A 23,470-nucleotide genomic window follows, 5' to 3' on the forward strand; every position below is an offset into this window, starting at 1 on the left:
GCCGCGCGAACAACGCGGCGGCTGATTGGCACTGAGCCCTCCAATCGACGGCCGCCTTTCAGCCGGCGGCGAAGCGAAGGGGGCTGCGCGTTTCCGGAAGACGTGGCTGTGACAGCCGCCGCTTCTCTGCCCGGTGCCCGCCGCCACCATGATCTCCCTCTCCGACACCCAGAGTAAGCACCGGCCCGCGCTGGGAGATGGGGACCGGGTCGCCCGCTGTGGGGCTGGGGGCGGCCGAGCTGCGGAGCGGGGGGGGTGGGGGGGGTTCCCGGGGGTTCCCGGTGGCCGCCGAGCAGCGCGGGACGGGCCTGGTCCGCCGGTCCCGCACTCGCCCAGGCCCTCGCCCTTTGTTTGCGCTTCTACGGCGCGTCGGTTGCAGCGTTGGAGTGACTGGGGCTCAGGGCCCTGGCCCGGGCTGCTGTGCAGAGAGCTTGTCTCCTCCCTCTGCCCACGCCCGCTTGGGGTCCCGGCGCTCCGGCTGAGCGCGGCGCGGAGAGGCGGCTTCTGGCGGAGGGGCGGGAGTCGCCGAGGAGGGGTCCAGCTTGTGCAGGCGCGGGGGAGCCGTCGGCACGGCCGTTTCCCGCCCCGTGGCGATCCCCGACGGGCACCGGCCGAAAACCTGCTGCGGGTGGGAAGGGGAGGGCGCGGGCGGAGCTCACCTGGTGATGATTAAGGGATGTGTAGTATCTCCCTTATGAGGAAAGGCTGAAGGAGCTGGGGCTCTTTAGCTTGGAGAAGAGGAGGCTGAGGGGCGACCTCGTTGATGTTTATAAATATATAAAGGGTGAGTGTCACGAGGATGGAGCCAGGCTCTTCTCGCTGACAACCAATGATAGTAGAAGGGGCAGGGGGTGCAAACTGAAACACAGGAGGTTCCACTTAAATATGAGAAGAAACTTCTTCACTGCGAGGATGCCAGAACGCTGGAACAGGCTGACCAGGGGGGTTGTGGAGTCTCCTACTCTGGAGACATTCAAAACCCGCCTGGACGTCTTCCTGTGTAACCTCATCTAGGTGTTCCTGCTCCGACAGGGGGATTGGACTAGATGATCTTTTGAGGCCCCTTCCAATCCCTTACATTCTGTGATTCTGGTCGCGCTGGTTGGGCTCGCCGCCTTGTGAGTGGTTGTCAAAACTGCACTGGGCTCAGATCTAGCGGCGGTGCAGTGAGCTGCCCGGTAAAACGGCAGCTGGGATGGGCTGCAGGACTACAGAGGAGTGCTCTGCAAGGCTGCCCCCCCCCCGCCCCTCACATTCGTCCGGGGTTGTGAGCTCATCCTTGCTGGCAGGGGTGCTGTGACTGGTGAGAATGAATGGAAGCTGAGCGGTAAACAAAATTAACAATTAGCTAAAATCTTCTAGTATGTCTCCCTGGGGACCTTAGTGGTTTGGAATCACATACTTATATGTTAGTGGCTTTACAGTGTGTAATCCAGCTAACCGTTTGCAGGTGACACTGAGGGGGCTTTAAGGTGGGGAACAGATAGTCAATGTGAAGCAAAAACCAGAAGTATTTGTGTGTGACTGTAGTTTTGTTTTCAGTGAATAGAAATACTTAGAAATAGATATCCTGAAAGGGAAAATGCAAGGAAATCAAAGTAAAGAGGTTCATAAGAGTTTAAACTGCAAGGTAAAGGAGAATGTTAAGTCTTTAAGTTGAACATTTCGCATATGATGCTTTTATGGCCTGCTTTCCGTGAAAGGAAATGGGTATGCATGATAAGCACCATAGCATCAGTTATGAAGAAGGGTGTGAAAGATGTAGAAAATAAAGTGAAAAGAACTAAATTTAACTTGATAGCAGGATACTGGAAAAAGAGGTACTGGAGACCCAGTCAAGGCCAAGGATGAAGACAGGCAGAAAAGCAGGAGCAATCTAGCAGCGTTCGAGGTGAATGATTTCTTTAGAAATTTGGGTGCTGTGTGCTGTTACTGGCATGGGTACTAAACATTGGAGTTAATTTCTAGAAGGCTTTGCTTTTTTTCCATTCCTCTGTCCTCCTTTCCAGACTATTCAATGGAAAAACAAACAAACAAAAAAAAAACCAAACAAAAAACCAGAAAGATCTGTTCACTGTTTTTCCTTTTCTTAGTTCCTCATTTGGGATCTTCAGCTAACTCCAGTGCTGACTATGTTAGTTTTAACTGTCAGAGCCAAGAGTAGGAAGTAAAGTACTATGGAATGCAGGTTTTTTTTTTTTTTAGTGGAATTCAGGGGGGTTTAGGTTTGTTTTTTCCACAATTTTTCTGGAATTCTGAAGATATTTAATCAGATATCTTTAAACTCACTGCTGTCTGTAAAAATATGGAGTTCACCATAAAGTCAGTGGTGAAGTACTCTGATAAATACCTGGACAGGACCACTGTTGGTCTTTGGAAAGCAAAATTTGCAGTTGTAGTCAAGAATATTTTTTAAATAATTCATTGAATGGACTTATAAAACACCAGTAATTGTGGAAGAGTGCACAGTTTTTCCCAAACAAATTAATTTTTCAATACTAGAAATACTCCCAGCAAAATAGTAATTAAAAATTGAAACTTTTCGTAACCTACAAACTGCATTAATATTTGTCTTCTCAGAGCCTGTATTGCATTATTCCAGTCTTCTTTTGTACGCATAACTTAGAGGATGTGCATTGTCTTGAATTTTCGCAAGCAATGTATCTTAAGATTAAGTCTTAATATTTACTAAACTGTTTTGATACAGTGCTGCAGTACTCATGCACAGCTTACAGGATTTCTGCAGAAATATTGAGAAAGCAGTACTGCCTCCTCAGTAAATCATCATCATTTTAAAACATCTAGAATAAATGCCACATGGTTAGCATGTGTTTTCTGCATTTCTGGGCATTGAAATGTTGTATTTGAGTAATACAGGAAGCCTCTTCTGCTGCAGGAGAGAGCATTTAAAAATAGTTTATATACTTTATAAAAAATCCTATTTTATTGTTGCAAAGACTATTTAGAAAATGACTCTTTTTTTTTTTTTCTGTTCCCCCAAGAGTTCTAGTCAAATATATTTCCAAATTCTGGTATAAATCAAGTCAGTAATACCTTCTACTGAGGTACTGGCAGTAGAAAATAATAGTCCTGGACTACTGATCTTCTTTTAGCAGTAATTTTGAGACTGTGAGAATGATGTTCCTGGGTTTTGTTAGTTTGGTTTGGTTTTTTTGGTTGTTGCTTTTGGTTTGGGTTTTGGTGTTTGTTTTTTGTTTGTTTGTTTGTTTTTGTTTGTTTGTGGGGTTTTTTGTTGTGGTGGTGGTGGTGTTGTTTCCCCTCCACTAACCAGAGAATATAACTTAGTTCTAAGTTGAATCTGAATCTGTTGTAGGAGTAGGTGATTACAAACGTTTCAAGTGAATACAGAGGAAGTGTCAGGGTAGTAATATTGCAGCAGCTGTTGGGAGTTGGCCTCTGCCTTATTGCTAGATCCCTGCTTTGTGCTGTGTCTGCGGGAGGAATGAATACGTACTTCCCATGACTGCATATTTATCTTATTGGCAGCTGGTACATTCCTTTGGAGTCCTGCCTCTGAGTGTTTTCCTTCCAGAATGCAGATTGTTTCTTCTCTTCTAAAGTAAAGAGTACTAGAGAAGAGGGCAGATTGCAATTGCTATATTGCCTTCAGTCAGCAGATTCACTGAAAATACAGTGTGCAATTCCATTTTTCAGTGTAAACAAGCATTGAGTATGTCTGCAGTAAATCAGTTGTAGCAGGTTACTTAGTTTTAGTTCTGGCTGGTTGAAGTGCTCATAGCAAAAGTTTAAAATGGCAAATGATGTTCTATGATAGAACTACAGATTTAACACCATGTGGTCTGCAACCTTGCAGAAAGATCAGCCCCTTACAGGAGTTAGGAAAGTTGAATGTTGCTGTAACAAATCTCTTTGAGCTGTTTTGAAATATTTTTACAATAACTAAATGGAAGTTCTGAAATAGACAGAATGATACTGCTTTACTCCCGAGCCCTGTCAAGCAACAGTAAATGATCAACTAGATCTACATTGCAGTCAAAAGTGTAACTAAAATACATTTAGGTAGATCCGGCTAACAGTAGCAGTGAAGGCTGTGATAGTTTGGATGGAGATTTTTGTTTGTTTCAGGCTAGGCTATACCAAACTACTGGGATCATCAAGATACATAAATAGACAGACAGAGACACAAACTGGTCTGCCAGCCTGTCTATTGCATTACAGCTGGTTTTGCCAGCTGGTGGTTTGAGGGTTGGGTTGGTGTGTTTTTTTTTTTTTTTTGTATCCTCTAGGTTTCCACATTCTCTCTTCACAGCGATAGCAGTAATGTAAGGGTGAGTGCATGGATAAATGCGAGGATTTTTGTGGTTGTGTTGCTGTCATTCCTGTTATTCCTCTCCCCTTCACTCTGTGTGAGGGTCAAAGGAAGGCCTCAGAGGTTTAATTTTAAAAGTAGGATGTACTTCCAAGTATGGTCTTCAAGATACCTTAGAGCAGGGGAGTCAAACTCATTTTCACGGGGGGCCTAATCAGCCTTGCAGTTGCTTTCAAAGGGTCAAACATAATTTTAGAACTGTATAAATGTAGCCTTAGAGGCTATTGTCAAATGCTAGCTGTAATTGTAGCTTGACATTTCTAGCCCAGTTTCTCAGACAAACCTTCCATCTACTCTTGCTTTCCCAGTATTTCTTGAGCAAAGTTTATAGACAGGCAGAATGCAAAGAGATGTAGTATCTACTAGTTTTGTGAAAACTAGCAACTGGCTAGAGACCCAGGCTAGTGTTTAATAGCCATCAGTGTGTGTGTAACTTGGAAAGAGCCACAGCATTAATCTGAGTTGTGTTTAATCCAGAAGCTGGGGGAGGTGGGAATGCTATGCAAGATTTTTGGGAGGTGGAATGTGAGATCTCAGGAGGATGGAAAGGACCAGGGTACTTATGTTATTGCAGTAAATACAGTGGGATGAGAGTTGCAAATGGAAAACAAAGTTTCATTATCTGTTCACAAAACAATGATTTTCTCTATATTAGCAGTAAATCAAAAGGGCTGTCTTTGCTGGATGTATATATGCATGCATGCTTGGGTTTGGTTGTTTTTTTTTTTTTGCATTCAATTTCAGTATATAGTCCCAAATATGTACTTTTTTCATAAGCAGCTTTCTCTTGGTCATTGAAGCAATTAGTGTCTACAAGACTTAGTATATTTGTACACCCAGATAAGATTTTAGGTGATGTCATGGTTTAACTCAAGCTAGCAATATAACTGTGGTGGCTGCTCACCCTCTCTCTCACCTCCCATCCTCGAATAGGGGAGAGAATTGAAAAGGAATGGAGAAATTTGTAGATTGAGATAAACATAGTTTAATAAAATAACAAAATAACACTAATATACTACTACTAATAATATAAAATGGAAATAGAATATTAAAGATTCTCAATGCAGTTCCCCACAAACTCCATCCATACCGAACAGCCAGTCCCAGGCAGCAGCACCTGCTCCTGAACAGCCAATCCCAGAGAGAGAAAAGAGAAAAAGGTAGAAAGGCCCGGAGGCCTCTGCAAATGGCAGGATGGCAAAAGGCTGAATTAAAGAACCTCCCCTGAAACAGACCAGAACCAGAACAGGTCTCCATCCGTGTCTGTCCCAGCTCCAACATAGGTGGAAGATTCTGACTCTGCTTAAGTATGAAGCATGATGCTAATAGCATGGAATATTCCTATTGCTCAGTCTGGATGTCAGTCAAGCTCTGCCCCATCCATGCCCCCCTTCCTTGCTGCCTCACACCTGTGGGCAGAGCTCTCAGTAAGACCTTAGCTCCAGACAGTGATAATTAAAAACATCAGCTCTGTCCTGGGGTGTTATCTTCCTGTTCTCAAACTAAATCCAAACAATGACTGTGCTAGCATTCACCTAACTGCATGAAGGAAAATTAACTAGATTTCAGTCAAACTAGCACAGGTGGTCATAGACTAGGCTGAGTTTTTCTATAAATTTAAAATGTCTGTAGATGGGATGTTCTAAGTTTCACAATTTTTATGCATGAGTCTTTCCTGGTACTGTATTTTGTTATATGCCTAAATTTGTTTCTTTTTCAGAGATTGGAATGGGACTTACAGGCTTTGGAGTGTTTTTCCTTTTCTTTGGAATGATACTGTTCTTTGACAAAGCTCTCTTGGCTATTGGAAATGTAAGTGTCTTCTGTTTAGTCTTAAATTCTGCACTTCTTAGAATTGAGTAAATGCTATATTAAAAATAAACTAAAAATAGAACAGTTTTATCAATTTGAAACTGGTTCACAAAAATACTGTTGCATTGTGGTATAAAGTAAGAGCTAGGCTTAGTGATCTGAGTGAATAATTTTTCTCATGAATGTTAGAGCAGCTCACATGAATCTAAACATCATACCTTCAGGTCAGGCCTGTGGTATGTTGATGAGACAAGATCAGCTTGTTCAACAGTTGTTATGCTGCAATTGGCTGTTATTGCTAACACTTTCTTTTTTGTGGTCTTGTAAGATAACCGTCAAATTTAAGTATGTATTTGGATAAGAATAGTGAAGTGTTCTGTACAAGCTGGCAAATGTAGATTGGCTGTGCTTTATGCGGAAAGAAAGAAGTACAAATTGCTGATAGTCTGGGTTTAGAAGAGCTGAGTAAAGAGATTTAATATCTTCGTTTTTTACCAAATCAGTTTTCACTTTAAGCAGGATAGAAAATAAATCCTGGCTCTGGTACATGAAAATCCCAACCCAAAGCAAATATAAAATGACAGGGTGTTTTCCAGTTGTGATAATCTTTGTGCCTCTGCTGTTGTCAGCTTTGCCAGCCAGCCAGGAGCACAGCCTGGTAGAGGTTCACATTCTCTTTTGCTGATGCCTAAAAGTCCGTGGTCAAAAGTGATCAGTTTCATTCTGTGGCAGCGGAGTCAAGTATTGAGAGTCATTGAAGGAAAATATGAAAGAGTATATTTGAATCTGAGGGTATTAGTTGAGGCATTGTTCTGAACCATCAATAAAGTATATTGTGGAAGAGTGGGGGGGGAAAAAAAGAACTTATTTTTTCTTTTCCTCATGTAAGGTAGAAGTACAAGATCCTGTTTAGGGAAAATGATGAAAACGTAAGTAGGAAGACATAATGACAGGCTACGTGGTAACCAAAGATAATGCAAGAGAAGGTAATGTATCCTTACAGACAGTTTAAGAAAAAAGTGATATCAGAAAGGAGATGGTAAGAAACTGGTTTATTAAATATTATATAAAACTTAAATTTCATCTATAATCTTGAGATTGTACTTATGTTACAGGACAGATAACTGTTGTCACCAGATCTTTTGACATTATTGTATTTGTTGTTACTTTTTAAGCAGCTTAGAGAAGGGTTTTGAATGCTAGCTACAAATGCTCTAAGACGGACTTTACAAAATAAAATCACTAGTAAATTGCTTATCATCTCTCTTTTGGTATTAAAAGAAGTTGTACAAGAAATGCAATCTAATTTTGTAGAATGTATGTATGTTTACATCCTAAACTCAGGAATATAATGATTTTTTTCTTTCTTTGGTTGTTTTTTGTCTTTCCTAGGTTTTATTTGTGGCTGGCTTGTCATTTGTTATTGGTTTAGAAAGAACATTTAGATTCTTCTTTCAAAAACACAAAATGAAAGCAACAGGATTTTTCCTGGGTGGTGTGCTCATAGTTCTCATTGGTTGGCCTTTAATAGGAATGATCCTCGAGATTTATGGGTTCTTCCTATTATTCAGGTAAGACTTGCTTCAAAATACCTGTCTGTATTTAGGAATAAATGTATTTGTTTAGTGTTGCTGCATTACCACTGACAAAGTGGCATCCTTTAAGTGTTCACTTCTGATAGATACAATATGAAGTTGTTGATTTCTGTTTGCAAGAAGTGGAAAGTTGGTAAGTAATTTTCCAGGACTCAAATCTGCTAATGTTTCCGAGTCATGTACCAGACTTACTTTGGTAATGTTGTATGCCTAACCAAAGAATTGTAAAGCTTAAAATATCTGGGAGCCCAAATTGTGAGCAGTGCAAAGTTTAAATGTTTCCTCATTAAAAAAGGCAACTTAGATACTTAATATTTTTTTTGGTGGGGAGTTTGTTCTTTAACAAATGGGGCAAAATATTTGGTTACAAACCTAGGATGTTTGTAACCAACTTCCAATTTCATTGCTATGGTAGCCCAGTGAAAAGATGTTTTCTGTCATGTTTCATTACACTTGAACCTTTGTATAGTCAGAACTGCTGGTTTTGGTTGGCATTATCTGGACTGAGTTAAGGAAAGATGAAAGTTCTTACTTTTCAAACAGCAATCTTTAGACATGTTACAGCTTTCTCAATGTGTCATTTAGCTGCTTGGTAAATGCAATTTTAATGGTGAAAGCATTTGATTTATTACTACATGTATATATGTATTTTATCTTTATTTCCATGGTTATAGTTCCATGCTTTAATATAGAACAAAGTATACTAGTAGGTAAGAAATGGAGGCTTTTAGTTGTTCTTGGACTTCTGTTCAAATGAAAACTGTTCCATTAATGTTTATTAGTATAATAACAGGTTCCTAAAATATTTTCAAAGTGTTCAGCTGCTGGCTAAATAATACAGTTCCTGTTAATCAAAACCAAACCTCTGTTCTCATGATGCTCCTTTTTTCCACTCAGTAAAGTTGTATGTTAATCTTGTAACTAGTTTAGATAAAATGTTTAAATATTTTTGAAAAAATCTTAACTTGGCTCCTACTGAAGACAGTGAAAGTTCTGAAAATTAATTTTGCAGTCTTAATTTATGCCTATTCTACTCTGCATTACTCTGAATACTATCACTGCAAGTGTTTTGAAAAGCACAGTATTTTCCTTGAATATGTTGTCACTTCTAGCATGTGGTGCTTGCGTTTACTCAGTGAGGAAAAGGCAAGTAGAGTGTGTTTCCAAGCAAACACTTCTCCTTTCAAAAGATCTAGAAAGAATTATAAATCACTATGTCTAAGCAGGTATTATTATCTATTGGTGCCAGCTAGGGGCTAGCAGGGTAAAAGAACACTGAAGGAATTATAGAAGTTTGGTAGTTATGGCAAGGTCACTAGAATCATTCCTTAGCCAGAAGAGTATCAGCAAAGGATAGATAATTCCAGGTGTGAATATTTATCTGATCTGCTTTAACTTAAAACATCCCTAGACCATCTTTTCTAGTGCTTAATCATTCTTAGAATCTAGATCTCTTGCTACAGTGTTAGCTAGTTACTACTTCAAACAAGTTTTTTTTATTTGCTCCAGTCTTATTAATTTCAACCATATTGTGTTTTTGACAACTTGCTCTTTTCTGAAGAGGTTAAAAATGGAGCTTTTCCTTAAGCATCACTTTACATGATTCTTCAGAATCCTGCTGTTGGTTGCATAACAGAAAACTTCCATAGTTATAATTGGTCTGTGAAGTACATAATTTTCTTAATACCAAGGCATATCAGGTCAACTTATGCACCTTTGCATTTCTTAGGGCAGTATGTTGTAAGGATGGGTATTTCTGTATATCGTAATGGTTCTAGTCATGTGGGTTACCAGGACTTTTACCTGGAAAACCTTTATATCTATCAAGAGCAATTTAGCAGTTCTAGTAATGTTACTTCAACTCAAAATAAGGTAGCACAAATGTATAACACCGTATTGTACTTTTTTTAGTCTCTTGGTTTTTATACCATTAAACCAGTTCCATTAGGTGTTCACATCACTGTTAGAACCTCTACTTGTAGGTTATCTTACATATCTAGACTACCTTTACGCAGTCGTGTTTCGTACACCCTGTAGCAATAATTGCAGAGCCCCTGTTGTCCACCAAGCAACAATTAGGTGCTGGTGACCAAGAACACTTAAGCAAATTACAGGACTGCAAAGGGGTTTCGTTGGTTGGTTTTGTTATTTGGTAGGTTGGGGTTTTTTTGGTGGTGTTCTGGTGTGGTTTGTTTTTTTGGTTTGGTTTTGGCTTTGTTTTCTTTTAGATCCATCTGACCGAAGTGAGAGAGACTATTATTTTACTCTGTTTCAAATCTAGAATGTCTTTCCCTTCTTGTCTTTATTTAACAGGCTGCCATAAATTTCCCATCAGAGGTTTAGTCTGTTGCCATACTTTCACGTGCTCAGATTGCATTCACTGAAGTAGGCTATTATGGGACAGTGTGTCTCAGCTGCTTTTGGAACCTTGTTCAAATTACAGGCATCCAAAGTTATGGCTAAAAATATCATTCTTCCTGTACTGACTATTCCTTATTCTTAGCTACACCAATTGTTTTAATCTGTTAGAAGTGGTCTGTGTGCCCTGCATTGCAATTTACTAGACCACTGAAATGATCTAACCTTTAAAAAAATGAAGATCACCAAGAAAAACTTGCTGGAATTTATATTATCCAGCATATAGTTCTTACCACTGTTCTGAAGGGAATGATGGCTTGTGAAACTTCAATGTTTCACTGTGGCTGAGGTGTCATTACATCTTAATCCTTATTCTATGCGGGGAATGTATAGCTCAACAGGAGAACTGGGAATGCCACCACCAGCTGAATTGCTGCAGTTGACTGCGAACAGTTGAGATACTGCCGTGGAAAATTAGTTTTCCTGCTGTAGAGACAAAGTGGACAGTGCAGGGGGCTACACCATAGCAGCTATGCTAAGCAATGTCCCCTGACTTGACATAAATTTGTGAAATATACACATACGCAATCCTGTCATGCTTAATTTTCTTTAGTTAATGTAAAGACTACCATACATGGTTTCAAAGGGCGTTACTCAAAATTAACGTAATTAAGTTGGGTTTGCATCAGGCGTTGCAAGAATATTATTTCCTATAATGTGAGAAGAACTTATCTCAAAATATATATGGTAATTTTGAAAATTAGTTTTGAGCATCATTTCTGTTGACTAAGTTAGGTATTCTTTCTTCACAGTTATTTTTTGAAGAGCTGACTGAGATTGCCAGCTATTCAAAATGAGGTGTTTTCTTTCCTGGTTTTCTGCTTTCTCTGCTGAATGTATGTTGATATATTGGGTAAAATTCTTGTGCTGATAACAAGCTACAAGTTTTTATGTATTTTTTGTTTTAAAAATATTTCCTATTTCATTTTAGAGCAACATAAGAATAGTTTAACTTTAAAAACTAATACAGTCTTCTGATATCTTGCCTGAAGGGGGTTCTTTCCTGTGGTGGTTGGCTATATTAGAAGAGTTCCAGTTCTTGGATATGTTTTGAATTTACCTGGTATAAGCTCGGTAAGTGTTCGGTACTTCATGCTTGTACTGCGTTTTACTCCATCGTCATAGCAATAGTAGAAATGTATCAGAAATAAAGCAATATAACTCCAGAGCAGTGACTTTGAGTGTATTCCTGTATAGTTCTTGCACTGTACAGATCACCTTCACTACCAGTGACGGACTTCTAGATGTAAAAAGAACAAAAGAACACCTTTGCAAAAGGTGCCCCTTCTTACACACTGTGAAGTGGAAAGAGCCCTGGATTGTGACTCACAATGCTGGGGTTCTGCTTCCTGCTTCACTGTTGGCCCTAGGTGACCAGATAGGTGAATGATGCCACTGTTGTTTGCCTCTTCTGCTGTTTGTACAATGAGGAGGACACTGTTCTGCTTTGTGTAGTATTTGGGTATACTTATGAAAAGTGGCCTGTAAAAGCAAACAGTTTTTTTCACTCTTAAGTTGCAACTGGTATGGTGAATCCAGAAACTTGCATGATGTATAATCATTTATCAAATATATGTATTAAGTCCACTGTAGCAAACTATGTCTTGCTATTTACCAAGATTTGTATTTTTCAAACACAGTTTTCGTTTTTCTTAACCAAATAGCCAGGGATTTTAAGACAATTAACAGGTACCAGAAAGATGGTAATCTAGGGTGTTTCAGTCAACTACTTTTACTGTGCTAATTTCTGTATGTGTTTTACCACAGACATTTTTAACCCTAGTTTTGAAAGCAACAGTTTTAATAGCTACTACTGAAAAATTAATGGGGGGTATAACTGGGATGTATACAGTCTGTTTTTTAAAAAATTGGTATTCAAGATCATCTATTCCAACGTTACAGTTAGGCCAAGTTCTGGCTCATAATTCATGATCAATTGAATGTTTTGTCAATTGATCTTACTTGGTCATAGTTAATTTGATCACAATGGGGTTAAATCTTGTTTTAAAAGGATAATTGTTAATGTTTTATTCAAAGCCTACGTAGGCTCAGAAGAGAATCCACAGTAATGGTCAGTTGAAATATCTTACTTGGTCTACTAATGCATGTGTGGCTGATACTGTATTATTTTGTTTTAATCATTAAGCTAGCAGTGTTATCTGCATTCTTCTATTTCCTTTTTCATTCTGTTGCATCCTCATGTTGCACTGTTAATGTCTATATGAGAAAAACATGTCATGCAGAAACACAATTGCAATGTAAGATTTTTAATTTTCACAAACTTAAATCATAAGACCTTGGTGAGTACTGTTGGACTCTCATTTTCAGTTGCATACTAACTTCAAGTAGCAAGTACTATCTGAGAATAACTTCACTGTACATAAATGTCATGCCGCTTAAAAACTTATTGTCTCCTTTCTTTGACAGCTTGTAGATAAAGTTGGAGAAAGCAACAACATGGTATAATGACAAGAGAGCAGAAGACTGATTCTAAACTTATTGTATTATTTATAAAATCCTTTTGAAGAATACTCAGCACAAAGATTAAATTGTGTACAAAGGAAAAGCTTGTTACATTCTTTACATAACAGTTTAATTTTAAAATGTATAGTCAACTATATACATTAGAAAAGAAGCTCAGCAAGTATGCTTCTAGGGAAGTAACTCCAGAGTTCAACTGAAGAGGTGAAAGTCATGGAATAACCCTTGTTACAACTGTTAAAGACTATTTTTGTTGTTTTTGGAAAACATGCTAGAGGCAGTGAACCGTTGTGGAATTAACGGTGCCTATACCTTACCTCCTTGCTTTGAAAGTGCAGTACGGCAAACAGGCCTACATTTTTAAGGGTGGCCCAAACTTATCCAACCCTCTGCTTGCTATCCTCAGAGTGAAGGGGGGGGAAGGCAGAAAACTTCTTGTGTAACAAGAGATGCGTCTTTGCATGAAGGTTAAGATGACTTTTCATCTTTAAGTGTATTATGACAAAAAGACCCTACACAGTTTGGTTGTAAACATTTTTGTAAATATATGGCTGAAATAAAACATTGTTATCTTAATGTTTCAAAGCCAAATGTAAGTTGATTGTATTTGCCTTCCTTTTAGGAATATGCAAAAGGTCAATCTTTAATAACTTCAGTCTTAAATGTTGGTTCTGAACATGTAGAGCTCAACAGGGAACTCTGGAAATTGACTCGCACTCCTTCCAGTTTGTTCTCCTTGAGTTATATTACATGTGCATCCAGATGTGAATGTAGCTCCTTGTCACTAACATGAAAACTTTGTGAAATATACTTAGTTCACAAAAATTACATTTGGTTAAGGTGCTGATATAAAGCCCATAAAATGTATCTTACCCAAATTTGAACCTGTGTTTTTAAATAGTTTGAAGCTAAGGTTTCTTTGTTTACTCTTGAACTATGAATTGACTTTTATTTTTTACAGTAATAAAATGAAAACTTAAAATTCTGTGTATGTGAGTCTCTGGGGAGAAAATGGAGCTAATGGGGCTAACTAAAGATCAAGTGCCAATCTCCGTATGTTTTGTAACTTGTTGCTTCGGTTATCTTCAAATAACTTAAAACTTCTATAAGTCACAGCAACAACTTTGCTCTTACAGAGATTCTTAGCTAACCTGGAATAAATATCCCCTACTAATGCATGGGTCACATTTCTGCTCCTATTGGAATGTTAAACATCGTGCACTTTCAATAGATTTAGTTACATAGTGTCCTCACCTAAGAAAATGTGATCATTAAGTAAATTGTATTTGTGCAGGTTTTGGGGGTTTCTGTTGCATTTAACTTTCTTTTCCCTTAAATGTAATCCTAAAAAAAATTACCAAAATGCAAGAGTAGTATATCAAGTAGCTATGTAGTGTTAAAGGTTTAAGGACAGTTTGGTTTTTTTATTATGCAGTTAAAATTGGTATTTTCCAAAATGCCTGTAAAGAAGAATCCTCATATACTGATCCTTTTGGAAGTTGCTATGAAGTTTATTTGTATGAGATGTTATATTTTCATTAGAACTGTATAAATAGCCACAATCTACTATTCCTAATGTTTAATTTGCTTCCTTGTCAAACAGGCAAGAAATGATTCAGTGAAAAAAAAAGTCATTATATTTACAATGAATAGCATTTGATAAATCAGTGGTTTTATTTTATAAATGACAAAAATGGCTACATTTGCCTGATGGCATGTGTTTTATAGTTTACAGACAGGGCTAAATATAACTTGTGGCTTCTACCTCAAGAGATACACCAATTTTAACTGCTCCCATAGATCTGTTGTGTGTTAAAATGACTAGAGAATAACACTACAGCAGTTTAGAAACTCAACTTGTGTTGGTAGAGCACTAGCCTGTACTGTGGGAATCAAGTACTGTTTAAAGCAGTGTTCATAATTTACATTAGAAGAAGTCAGCTACATGAAGATTTTTGTTCTTATCTTGTGAAAAATAATGTGATGGGAAAAGTGGATTTCACCACATGAATACGAAGCTCTGACAGAAAGCAAATTGCTTGGTAAGCTGAGGTACCTTCGTCAACAAGAAAGCTGATGATACCTTTCAGAGGTGATTAATGTGTTGCTGTGTATGACCTTTTAACCCTCTGAAATGTCAGGATCTAGGCAGTTCATCTCACTTCTATTTAATTCATTGTTTTAAATCAAAAGTCAATTTCTGTCTGATGTGAACAGTTGTGAAAAGCGTCTGAGGGAACAAAATTGTATGTTGAAAGTAGTATAGTCTTTATCCCTCGAGGTAATGTTGTCTTTGAGACAGTTTTGCCAAGATAAATGGGGGTGGCAGCAAAGGTCAAAAAGACTTAGCCTTAAAGTGTTTCTGTTATAAAATATCTCTAACAGAAACATGCTTGGAACGTTTCCCCTTTTAAATGTAATTTATAATTGCTGCTTTAAAAATCATAAGGATGGATCTTACTCTGAGCAAATGAATACTGTAAATATCCTTGTCATACCTTGAATAAATGGGTACCTTTTTCTATAATTTGTCTTTTTGTCTCTTTATGTACATGTTTTGATAATTTGTTTTGCCAAGTTTTTCTTTCCAAGGGTTGAGGAGTGCATGCTGGTACTACTTGGCTATCTTACACTGTTGTGACTTACCTGCTCTGTTTTCCTGAAAATAAGCCCTACCCCAAAAATAAGCCCTAGTATGATTTTTCAGGATTTTGGAGGATGTTCAGAATAAAAGCTCTACTCCAAAAATAAGCCCTAGTTACAGTTCATTTAAAAAGTCAATTGAAATAGTGTCCACGCAGCTATACATGTGAAAAAGTAAGCATCCTTTGGAGCAAAAATAATATAAGACCCTGTCTTATTTTGGGGGAAACAGGATAATAAATAGTGTTGTTGATCAATCTTCAAGGGAAAGGGTTTTTTGTTTTTGTTTTTTTAATAAACCTTTTACATTAACATCCCCCTAGATATTGAGGTTCCAGTTTCAAACACATCACAACAGAATTTGGAAACTACAGTCACGTGGGAAATAGTTTCCTTGTTAAACTGTGTCCTTTCTGAGAAAATAACTGTGAACTGTGAGGAGGAAAAAAGACCTATGTCTAGAACTTAGAGCAGTTTCTAGTCCCTGTGCTTTCAGTTTAGTTCAAGGATATGAGCATGAGTTCTCTATAGCATAAACCTGAAGAGCAGGTTTACTATTCTGTAGTGCTCCACAAGCTTGCAGCCCACTGTTGATGATTTTCACAAAGGGAGCAGAACTGCAAAGTGGGGATTTTAATTTGTTGTTGAGGTGTTGTGTTGGTGCTATGTGCTAGTTAATGACCTAAAAGTTTACTTTGACTAAAGTTCCAGCCTCACAACAAAACCAAAGTTTGTTCTGTCCTAAGAATTATGTAGAATTGGTGTTTTGTAATTTAAAAGGAAAAAATCTCAGCTATGTTCGGTTGTATTTGTTAAACTGTGAGAGATGTAATGTTAATCTGTGTGTAGATGACGGCCAGTTACTTTCAGTGAACAGTTGCATTTATTAACTAGGAATATTTTGATTTCGTTACTGGTTCACAGTATGGTAGCACTGTAGTGCGGACTCTATGTCAAAAACATGAAGAAAGGTATCTGGTCTCTGCAGTAGATGTCAAAGGCATGGTTTTATTGGATTACTTTAAAATTGTTTCCTCAACAGGTTTCAAGGTACAACTCATCCAGTTGTTGGCTTTCTGGTTTGCTTGATTATCAGGCTGGAAAGTAGAGTCCATGTCCCCAAACCAAATGTATGTGTGTCTCCCAGCTGCTTCTTCAGATGTCACTGCCAGCCCTTGGACTCCTGTCTCTATTTCTCCGGCTGCCATATCCTGACTTGCTTTGGCTGTTAGTTTTTCCCCTTCGGATTGGCACTACCAGCTGTGACAGCACTACCATGCTATTGCCAGACTAACTTACCCAGCAGAATTTGGCTTTTGTGGCCCATTTGTTGTAAGCTTTATCCCTCTAGTATTTGTCTTGGCATATTAAAGCATCTTTCAGAAGACTTGGGTCTCATGCTCAGTCCAACAAAGAGATTCTGCAGCTGCTGTAATCCCTTGCCAAGCCTAATTTCAGTACAAATATTGTATACTAAAGCATCCTCCTCAACAATTTACAGAAAAATGATGGAACTGATGTGGAGTAACTTCGTATGGAAGTCATTTATAGAAATGCATTTATGCGTTTTTTACCAGTCATTAATGCATCTACCTACTGAAGTGGCACGTGTCTGGAGCTATACTTGCTGAAAAGCATGCATGTTCCCGTATACTTTCTAGCAGACAGCATTTTTCACTGTAGTAGTACTACATGACTGGGAAATGTGGTGGATCTCCTATAAAAATATATGGGTTTGAAGTATCTTATCACATATAATGTCAAAAGCTCATAAAAGCATTGGGTTCCTAGCTGACTTACCACAAACAGGAATTTCTCCACTGAAAAGGAAACAGCATTTAACCTACTGTTTGGTGCAAGGGTATAAAGCAGAATAATTTTGGTTGGAAAAGACGTTTAAAATCATCAAGTCCAACCATTAACCTAACACTGCCAAGTTCACAACATGTCCCTAAGCACCACATCTACATGTCTTTTAAACATCTCCAGGGATGGCGACTCTACCACTTCCTGGGCAGCCTGTTCCAATGCTTCACAATCCTTTCTGTGAAGAATTTTTTTCCTAATACCCAATGTAAACCTCCCCTGGCGCAACTTGAGGCCATTTGTCTCGTCCTATCACTTGCTACTTGGGAGAAGAGACCAACACCCTCCATGCTACAACCTCCTTTCAGGGAGTTGTAGACAGCAATGAGGTCTCCCCTCAGCCTCCTTTTCTCCAGGCTAAACAGCCCCAGTTCCCTCAGCTGCTCCTCATCAGACTTGTGCTCCAGGCCCCTCACCAGCTTCGTTGCCCTTCCCTGAACTCTCTCCAGCATCTCAATATCCTTCTTGTAGTGTGGGGCCCAAAACTGAACACAGGATTTATGGTGAGGCCTCACCAGTGCTGAGTACAGGGGGATGATAACCTCCCTAGGCCTGCTGGCCACACTATTCCTGATACAAGCCAGGATGCTGTTGGCCTTTTTGGCCATGCTGCTGGCTCATATTCAACCAGCTGTTGACCAACACCCCCAGATCCTTTAAGATCCAGGAGTAGGAACGGTTATACGGAAGAACTGGCCTGCCGCAGCTTCGAGTTGCCAGTGTAGCTGGCCGCGGGCAAAACGCAGGTGATCCACAACCTCTTTATTTTCCCTTTTTCGGTGCCTGGTTCTGAACCTCTGCTCGGTCCTCCCGCGACCAGGTGCGGTGCCGGCCCACACACCGGCCACCAGGTGGAGCCGGGATGAAGAGAAACGCTAGGGGCCGGGGGGAGGCGGCGCAGCCACACGGGAGCCGCGGGAGGGGCCGGGCGTGTGGGGGGTTCACCGGCTCCTTGTGAGGCCAGCGTCCCTGAGGCAGCGAGCGGGGTTATAACTGCAAAGCCGAGAACTGGAGATCGAGCGGTGACACCTCCTGTGGTCGACGGCTAAAAGATACTTTTAATTGTCTTAAAATCAGCCACGCAGCGAGCCAACAGTTCGGAGTCTTACAAGTGGTGAGTGCAGCCTGAAAAAAATGTCTTGAAAATGTCTGGCTGGTTTCTTGTGTGCTTCTGGAGTCTTTTTAGGCTTGTTTTAATTCAGAGTGGGGAACTACAACGTGGCTTTAAAACACGAAGCCGATGTTGAGCTTTTTATAGAGAGTCGTCTGTGCTGTAATGCTGTGTGTCAGCCCCTTTCTCGGCGGGCAGGAGTTGGAGCCATCAGGTTGTGATACGAAGACTGGGAAAGTGGACCTGCCACTTGACACACAGCCCAGCTGCTTCCTTTTCTCCAGGCACTCAAAAGGTCTTACAGTAACATAAGAGAGATCAAGATTTCACATTGATTTCTACAGTTCTAACTCTGTGTGTCCAGAGAAGGGCAGTGAAGCTGGTGAGGAGTCTGGAGCACAAGTCTGATGAGGAACGGCTGATGGAACTGGGGCTGTTTAGCCTGGAGAAAAGGAGGCTGAGAGACCTCACTGCTGTCTACAACTCCCTGAAAGAAGGTTGTAGCATGGAGGGTGTTGCTCTCCTCTCCCAAGCAGCAAGTATTAGGCCAAGAGGAAACGGACTCAAGTTGCGCCAGGGGAGGTTTACATTGGGTATTAGGAAAAAGTTCTTCACAGAAAGGATTGTGAAGCATTGGAACAGGCTGCCCAAGGAAGTGGCAGTCACCATCCCTGGAGGGATTTAAAACACATGTAGATGTGGTGCTTAGGGACATGTTGTGAACTTGGCAGTGTTAGGTTAATGGTTGGACTTGGTGATCTTAAAGGTCTTTTCCAACCTAAATGATTCTATGACCTTATGTGGAGAGAACTATCCTCAGCTTGCTTACACCCCTCTGGAAAAAAATACAACAGCACAAAATATCAAGTGTTTCCCCTCTCTGACTTTTCTGCCAGTTTTTAAGCTGTCCTCGGTGAGGGAGAAAGAGGCAACTTAGTGGTTAGAAAATCTTGGGGAGTTACCTTGCATGGATAAAGTGAGCTTGTGAGGAATCATGGTGCTTCCTTTAAAAGATGAAGGGGTGGGTTGATTTTGATGACAACTCGGGTTTCAGTGGTCGGGGTGCTAAAGCCTCAGATGATGCCAGCCGAGGGGACCCCCCTGCTGCCTCAGCCTCTGGGGTGCTGCCATCACTGCAGTGTCTCCCTGCTCCCCCATTCCCACCTCTGGTAGCACCTACACTCATTTCAGATGCATTTGAAGGCTTTGCTTCAGAAGTGTGCTTGACACTTCTACTTTCTACGATGTGGCAGAAGCCGGCCCCATTGTGGCAGGGCTGTGGGGCAGGAAGTGCTGAGGTGAGGCAAACATGGTGGCCTGGAACCTTCTGGAAGAGGCAGGTGGGGAGAGGGAGGCCCAGCGCCTCCACCCTCCTCCTGCCACCACTGAGAAGGCTGTGAGGAGAGGAGCTGGAAAACACAAGTCTGGAAGAAATGTTGTAAACAAACTCTGTTCTTGGTTAATTTGCAGAGTGTAATGTTTTTCTTGCCTCTCAGGGCAGGAGTGACACATTCACAAAGTGCTTATTTAAGGAAGAATGTGTAAAATGCTCTTTCCCTGAGTGGGTGGGAATTAAAGGGCAGGGGGTGTTGTGTTTATTTGGTTCCAGTTACCTTCACACATGCTGGTCTTTTCCTTTCAGCCTTTTACTTAGTGTTTTCTGGTTGTCAGGTGTTCTGTGGCTTCTTTCCTGATTCTCTTCCCTCATTACTCTTGTTTTTTAATATTTCTTTCTGAGAGTGTAATTACGCAGTCTACTTCTTTGTGAGGATGCCAGCTTAGCTACTTCCTGCTCTTTAGCATCTACAAAAATTACTTCCTACTCCCATGCTTTTTATCCTTTTTTTTTTTTTAATCCAGATTGCTCTATTAATCCATTTTACTGCAGAGCCCACACACAGTGGATTTGGCATGTCCAAGAAGGTGGAAAAATGGCATGAGGCTGGAAACAAGGCAGTGAACACAAGCAGAAGGTGCTGCCACAAAAAGATCTTGCTTCTCTGAAAATAATATCCACCGAAACCTTACATCTCACTCAAGCCCTTCTGTGAGGTGGCATGTGCCTAACCTGTGACTATGAGAGAGGCCACTGTGCCTTTATTTTTCTGTTTCTACGAAGAATCCTAACTGTTTCTTCTCCTTTTCCAAAATGAAGACTAGTAATTGCAATCATCACTTTCTCTGTTTAAGGCTTGTTATTGCAGCTTCTCCTCTCATGGGTTTGTAGCCCAAAATGACAACACTCTAAATGGTGTGTCCTTCTCTGAAATAAAAATAGTTTTTAAATGATCTTACTGTAATATTTTGTACATATATGAGCATATATGTATAATATTCCCATAATACATTTTTCTTTTATTACTTTTTTTTTTTTTCCTATCAGGAAGTTTCTACACCACCAACCTAATTCTCATCCAGAGTTTTCTCTTTCCCCCACTTCAGGGCTTTAAAACTTACCACAACTGTATTCCCAGTTCTGCAAGGCTGCTACATGGAAATCATGTCCTGTAGTTACCTTCTAAATAGTTCTGAAGAGTTTTAGTTTTGGGACTGAAATCAGTCACAGGTTTTCCCTGGAGAATATTTTAGATGAAAGTTGATGTTTCCTCATTTTGAATATTTGTGCCAGTGCATTTTCATGCAGCTGCAGAAACTAAGCATGATTAAGTTTTAGTACAAAAGCAAAGTATTTCAGAAAGATCAAAGCATACCATTCTGATCTTTTTTAAAAACATGCATGTTTATTTTATTTTTTAAATAGCTTTGGGACACATTTCAGAAAGGCTTATATTACAAAAAGCTTTGAAAATTTTAAAATATCAAAATAAAACCAAACCACAAATTTTGTCAAAATGATACCTTTTGATTGAATCAAAATTGCTTTCCCCACATTTTACTACAGGAAGTTTTCATTCTGTTTCAGAAGGAAAAAATAAATCTCAAAATCTCAGCTTTCTCTTAAATGGAAAACCTTGTTTCTACCTACTTATCTTCTTTATGCAGACCAGGGTTATAAGAGGAAATATTTGAAAGTGTATCAAGCCCTTAATTCCTTGTAGAATTATGAAATGATACAAGCTGCCTCTTTCAAAATTTCCCATTTGGCTTTATATCATAGAGCCTTTTCATTTTGCTAACAGTAGTTCCTCACATTTCTGTGGCAAAAATGTGAGTCTATTCAGTTCTGGTTTGGATAATGTGTATGATTGAAACCCCTTTGGCCTTCTGCAAAAGTTCCACTCAGGAGCCCACAGTAAGCAGAAGGAATGCTGTGCTGTTCTGCATGGCTCCTGTGCAGACCAGCAAAATGAAGGGAACACACTAACGACAGATTTTTGTGGCCACTCTACAAACATCATCTGCTCCTAGGGTCCCAGGTATCACAGCTCCTGTTCACCTTCTGAATCTCTACAACTTGTGGAAACACTTTGGACTCGAGGCATATAAATTACCTAATTCTCTCATACCTGTGAAAAACTTACTCATTAAAGCTTCTAAAGTTTAACAGTGCTGTCAAGCGTTCACTGAATGCTTTGCATTAATGGAAAATCTTGTGTAGAAACGAACAATTAACATGAAATATTCAGGATGTAAAAAAAAAAAATGTGATTATTGGTCGATCAGTACAACTGATTAAATCGGTAAAGTCAGTGTCCCCTGCATTATAACTTCTGGAATGCTACGTAAGGAAGTGTAACTGAATTGAGGTAATGCGACCCAACACTGCAAAAAGTATGTCTGTATGACACCATTTACTAATGGCAATTTCAGTTTTGGGCGTGTTGCAGCAAGATGCAAGGTTTGAGGTAAGTTCTGTAGCTTATCTGAGTTTTGGTCTCATTTTTTAAATTTTTATTTGCAGGCTCAGGGCCAGCTTGATTATCAATAAGAATATATATTTTTAATATATATGCTAGCTAATTCAATGTTTTGGCTTTGCACAAATCCTCTATAGTTCAGATAAGATTTCTCCTTTCCTTTCTTTCTCCTGTTAGTTCTAACCAGACCATGGATTCTGCTCTTCACCTCAAGAGTTGGCAGTAGTTTGAGGATAACTTGAAATACATCATTACAGTGGAGCATGATGCAGAGAACTTAGAAAGAAAAGGGGCTCACAGCACAACACTGTTCCGACTGGCAAACTGAGGTCTGGAAACGGTAAAGCTACATTCAAACACCTTTTGTTCTGTAGGGATTCAGGAAGTAAGTCTGGAGAAATGGTAGAACCTGTAATAAGGAATGCAAAGAGATGCAGGTAAGTATCACATTGAGGGGCAGAATCAGCATGACTTTTCTGAAAGGAAATCCTGACCTGCCTGTCTAGAAACTTCTTTGAAGGATTAAGTGAACATGCAGACAGTAGAGGCCCAATTGATATAGTCTACCTGGATTTCCAAAGGAGTTGACAAGGTCCCTCACTGAAAGCTTATAGAAAATAAGCTCCCATAAGAAAGGTGCTTTTATGATTGCTCTCATTAATTGGTTAAAAGATAAGAAACAGAAGAGAGAGTCCGTACAATTGATAAAATGGTAGGGAAATGGAGTTAAATGGAGAAAGGACAGAGTTTGCTGCTGAAATTAAAACCTTCAAGGTAATGGTGTTAATTCAGCTAAACTAGAGCTATCTGTGTGGAGTTGGAGAAGGACCTTATGAGGTTGAATACGCAGTTGTCAAAACAACTTAATAATGTCTGCAAGTATAAAATTATGCATGTGGCAAAAAAAATGCAAAATTTATGTAAACGGCTATGGGTTATGAATGACCTGTTACCTTTCAGGAGAAAAATCTTGGAATTAGGTATTTTGTAAAAATATCAATTCAGTGTAGTGCTCAGGAACAGTCAAATTAGGAAACAGAACACCAGGCATTATTAGGAAAAGAAACAGAGGGGAAAAAAGCAAATTAGAAGTAAATAGGGCTACCTGCATTTTGAGAGGTTTGTGCAGTTCATGTCCCCATCCTAAATAAAGGAAGACCATGGGTATGTAACTTTTTATATTAAGACTAAACAGTTAGGACTCTTCATCTGGAAAAAGGAGTGGGCTGACAGAGGATTCAGCAGTAGTCTGTAAAATCACAAATGACACAGAGGGGATGAATATTTTGATCTTCGTTTGTGTTTATAGTCTCACAATGTCAGAAGAAGGGAGCATGATGTGAAATTTTCAAGTGGCAAGTTCAAAATAAAACAA

The 23,470-nt window shown here is 39.6% G+C and overlaps 2 protein-coding genes across 3 annotated transcripts in view; both read left to right on the plus strand.

Annotated features, from left to right (window-relative positions):
• The first annotated feature begins 38 nt into the window (after positions 1-38).
• GOLT1B (golgi transport 1B) lies at positions 39-15,184 on the plus strand. The gene is made up of 5 exons (XM_065858387.2): positions 39-173; positions 6,072-6,163; positions 7,556-7,734; positions 11,169-11,250; positions 12,604-15,184. Exons 1-5 carry the CDS (start codon positions 149-151, stop codon positions 12,640-12,642), a joined length of 417 nt encoding a protein of 138 aa, XP_065714459.1. The 5' UTR covers positions 39-148; the 3' UTR covers positions 12,643-15,184.
• A 2,925-nt stretch (positions 15,185-18,109) lies between these two features.
• The window catches only part of BCAT1 (branched chain amino acid transaminase 1), a 71,578-nt gene continuing 66,217 nt past the window's right edge, over positions 18,110-23,470 (plus strand). Inside the window, exons 1-2 of one of the 2 annotated variants that reach the window (XM_065846620.2) lie at positions 18,110-18,280; positions 22,273-22,435. The gene's annotated coding sequence lies outside the window, so the exon portion shown is untranslated. The remainder of the gene's footprint in view (positions 18,281-22,272; positions 22,436-23,470) is intronic. The other variant, XM_065846640.2, reaches the window with a different exon arrangement.

This window comes from Patagioenas fasciata, chromosome 1 (assembly GCF_037038585.1).
Source record: "Patagioenas fasciata isolate bPatFas1 chromosome 1, bPatFas1.hap1, whole genome shotgun sequence".
NCBI classification, from domain to species: Eukaryota; Metazoa; Chordata; class Aves; order Columbiformes; family Columbidae; genus Patagioenas; species Patagioenas fasciata.

Coding starts and splice junctions, on each gene's coding strand:
- GOLT1B (XM_065858387.2), top strand. CDS start 149: ATGATCTCCCTCTCCGACACCCAGA. Junction 174..6,071: donor CTCCCTCTCCGACACCCAGA/GTAAGCACCGGC, acceptor TTTCTTTTTCAG/AGATTGGAATGGGACTTACA. Junction 6,164..7,555: donor CTCTCTTGGCTATTGGAAAT/GTAAGTGTCTTC, acceptor TGTCTTTCCTAG/GTTTTATTTGTGGCTGGCTT.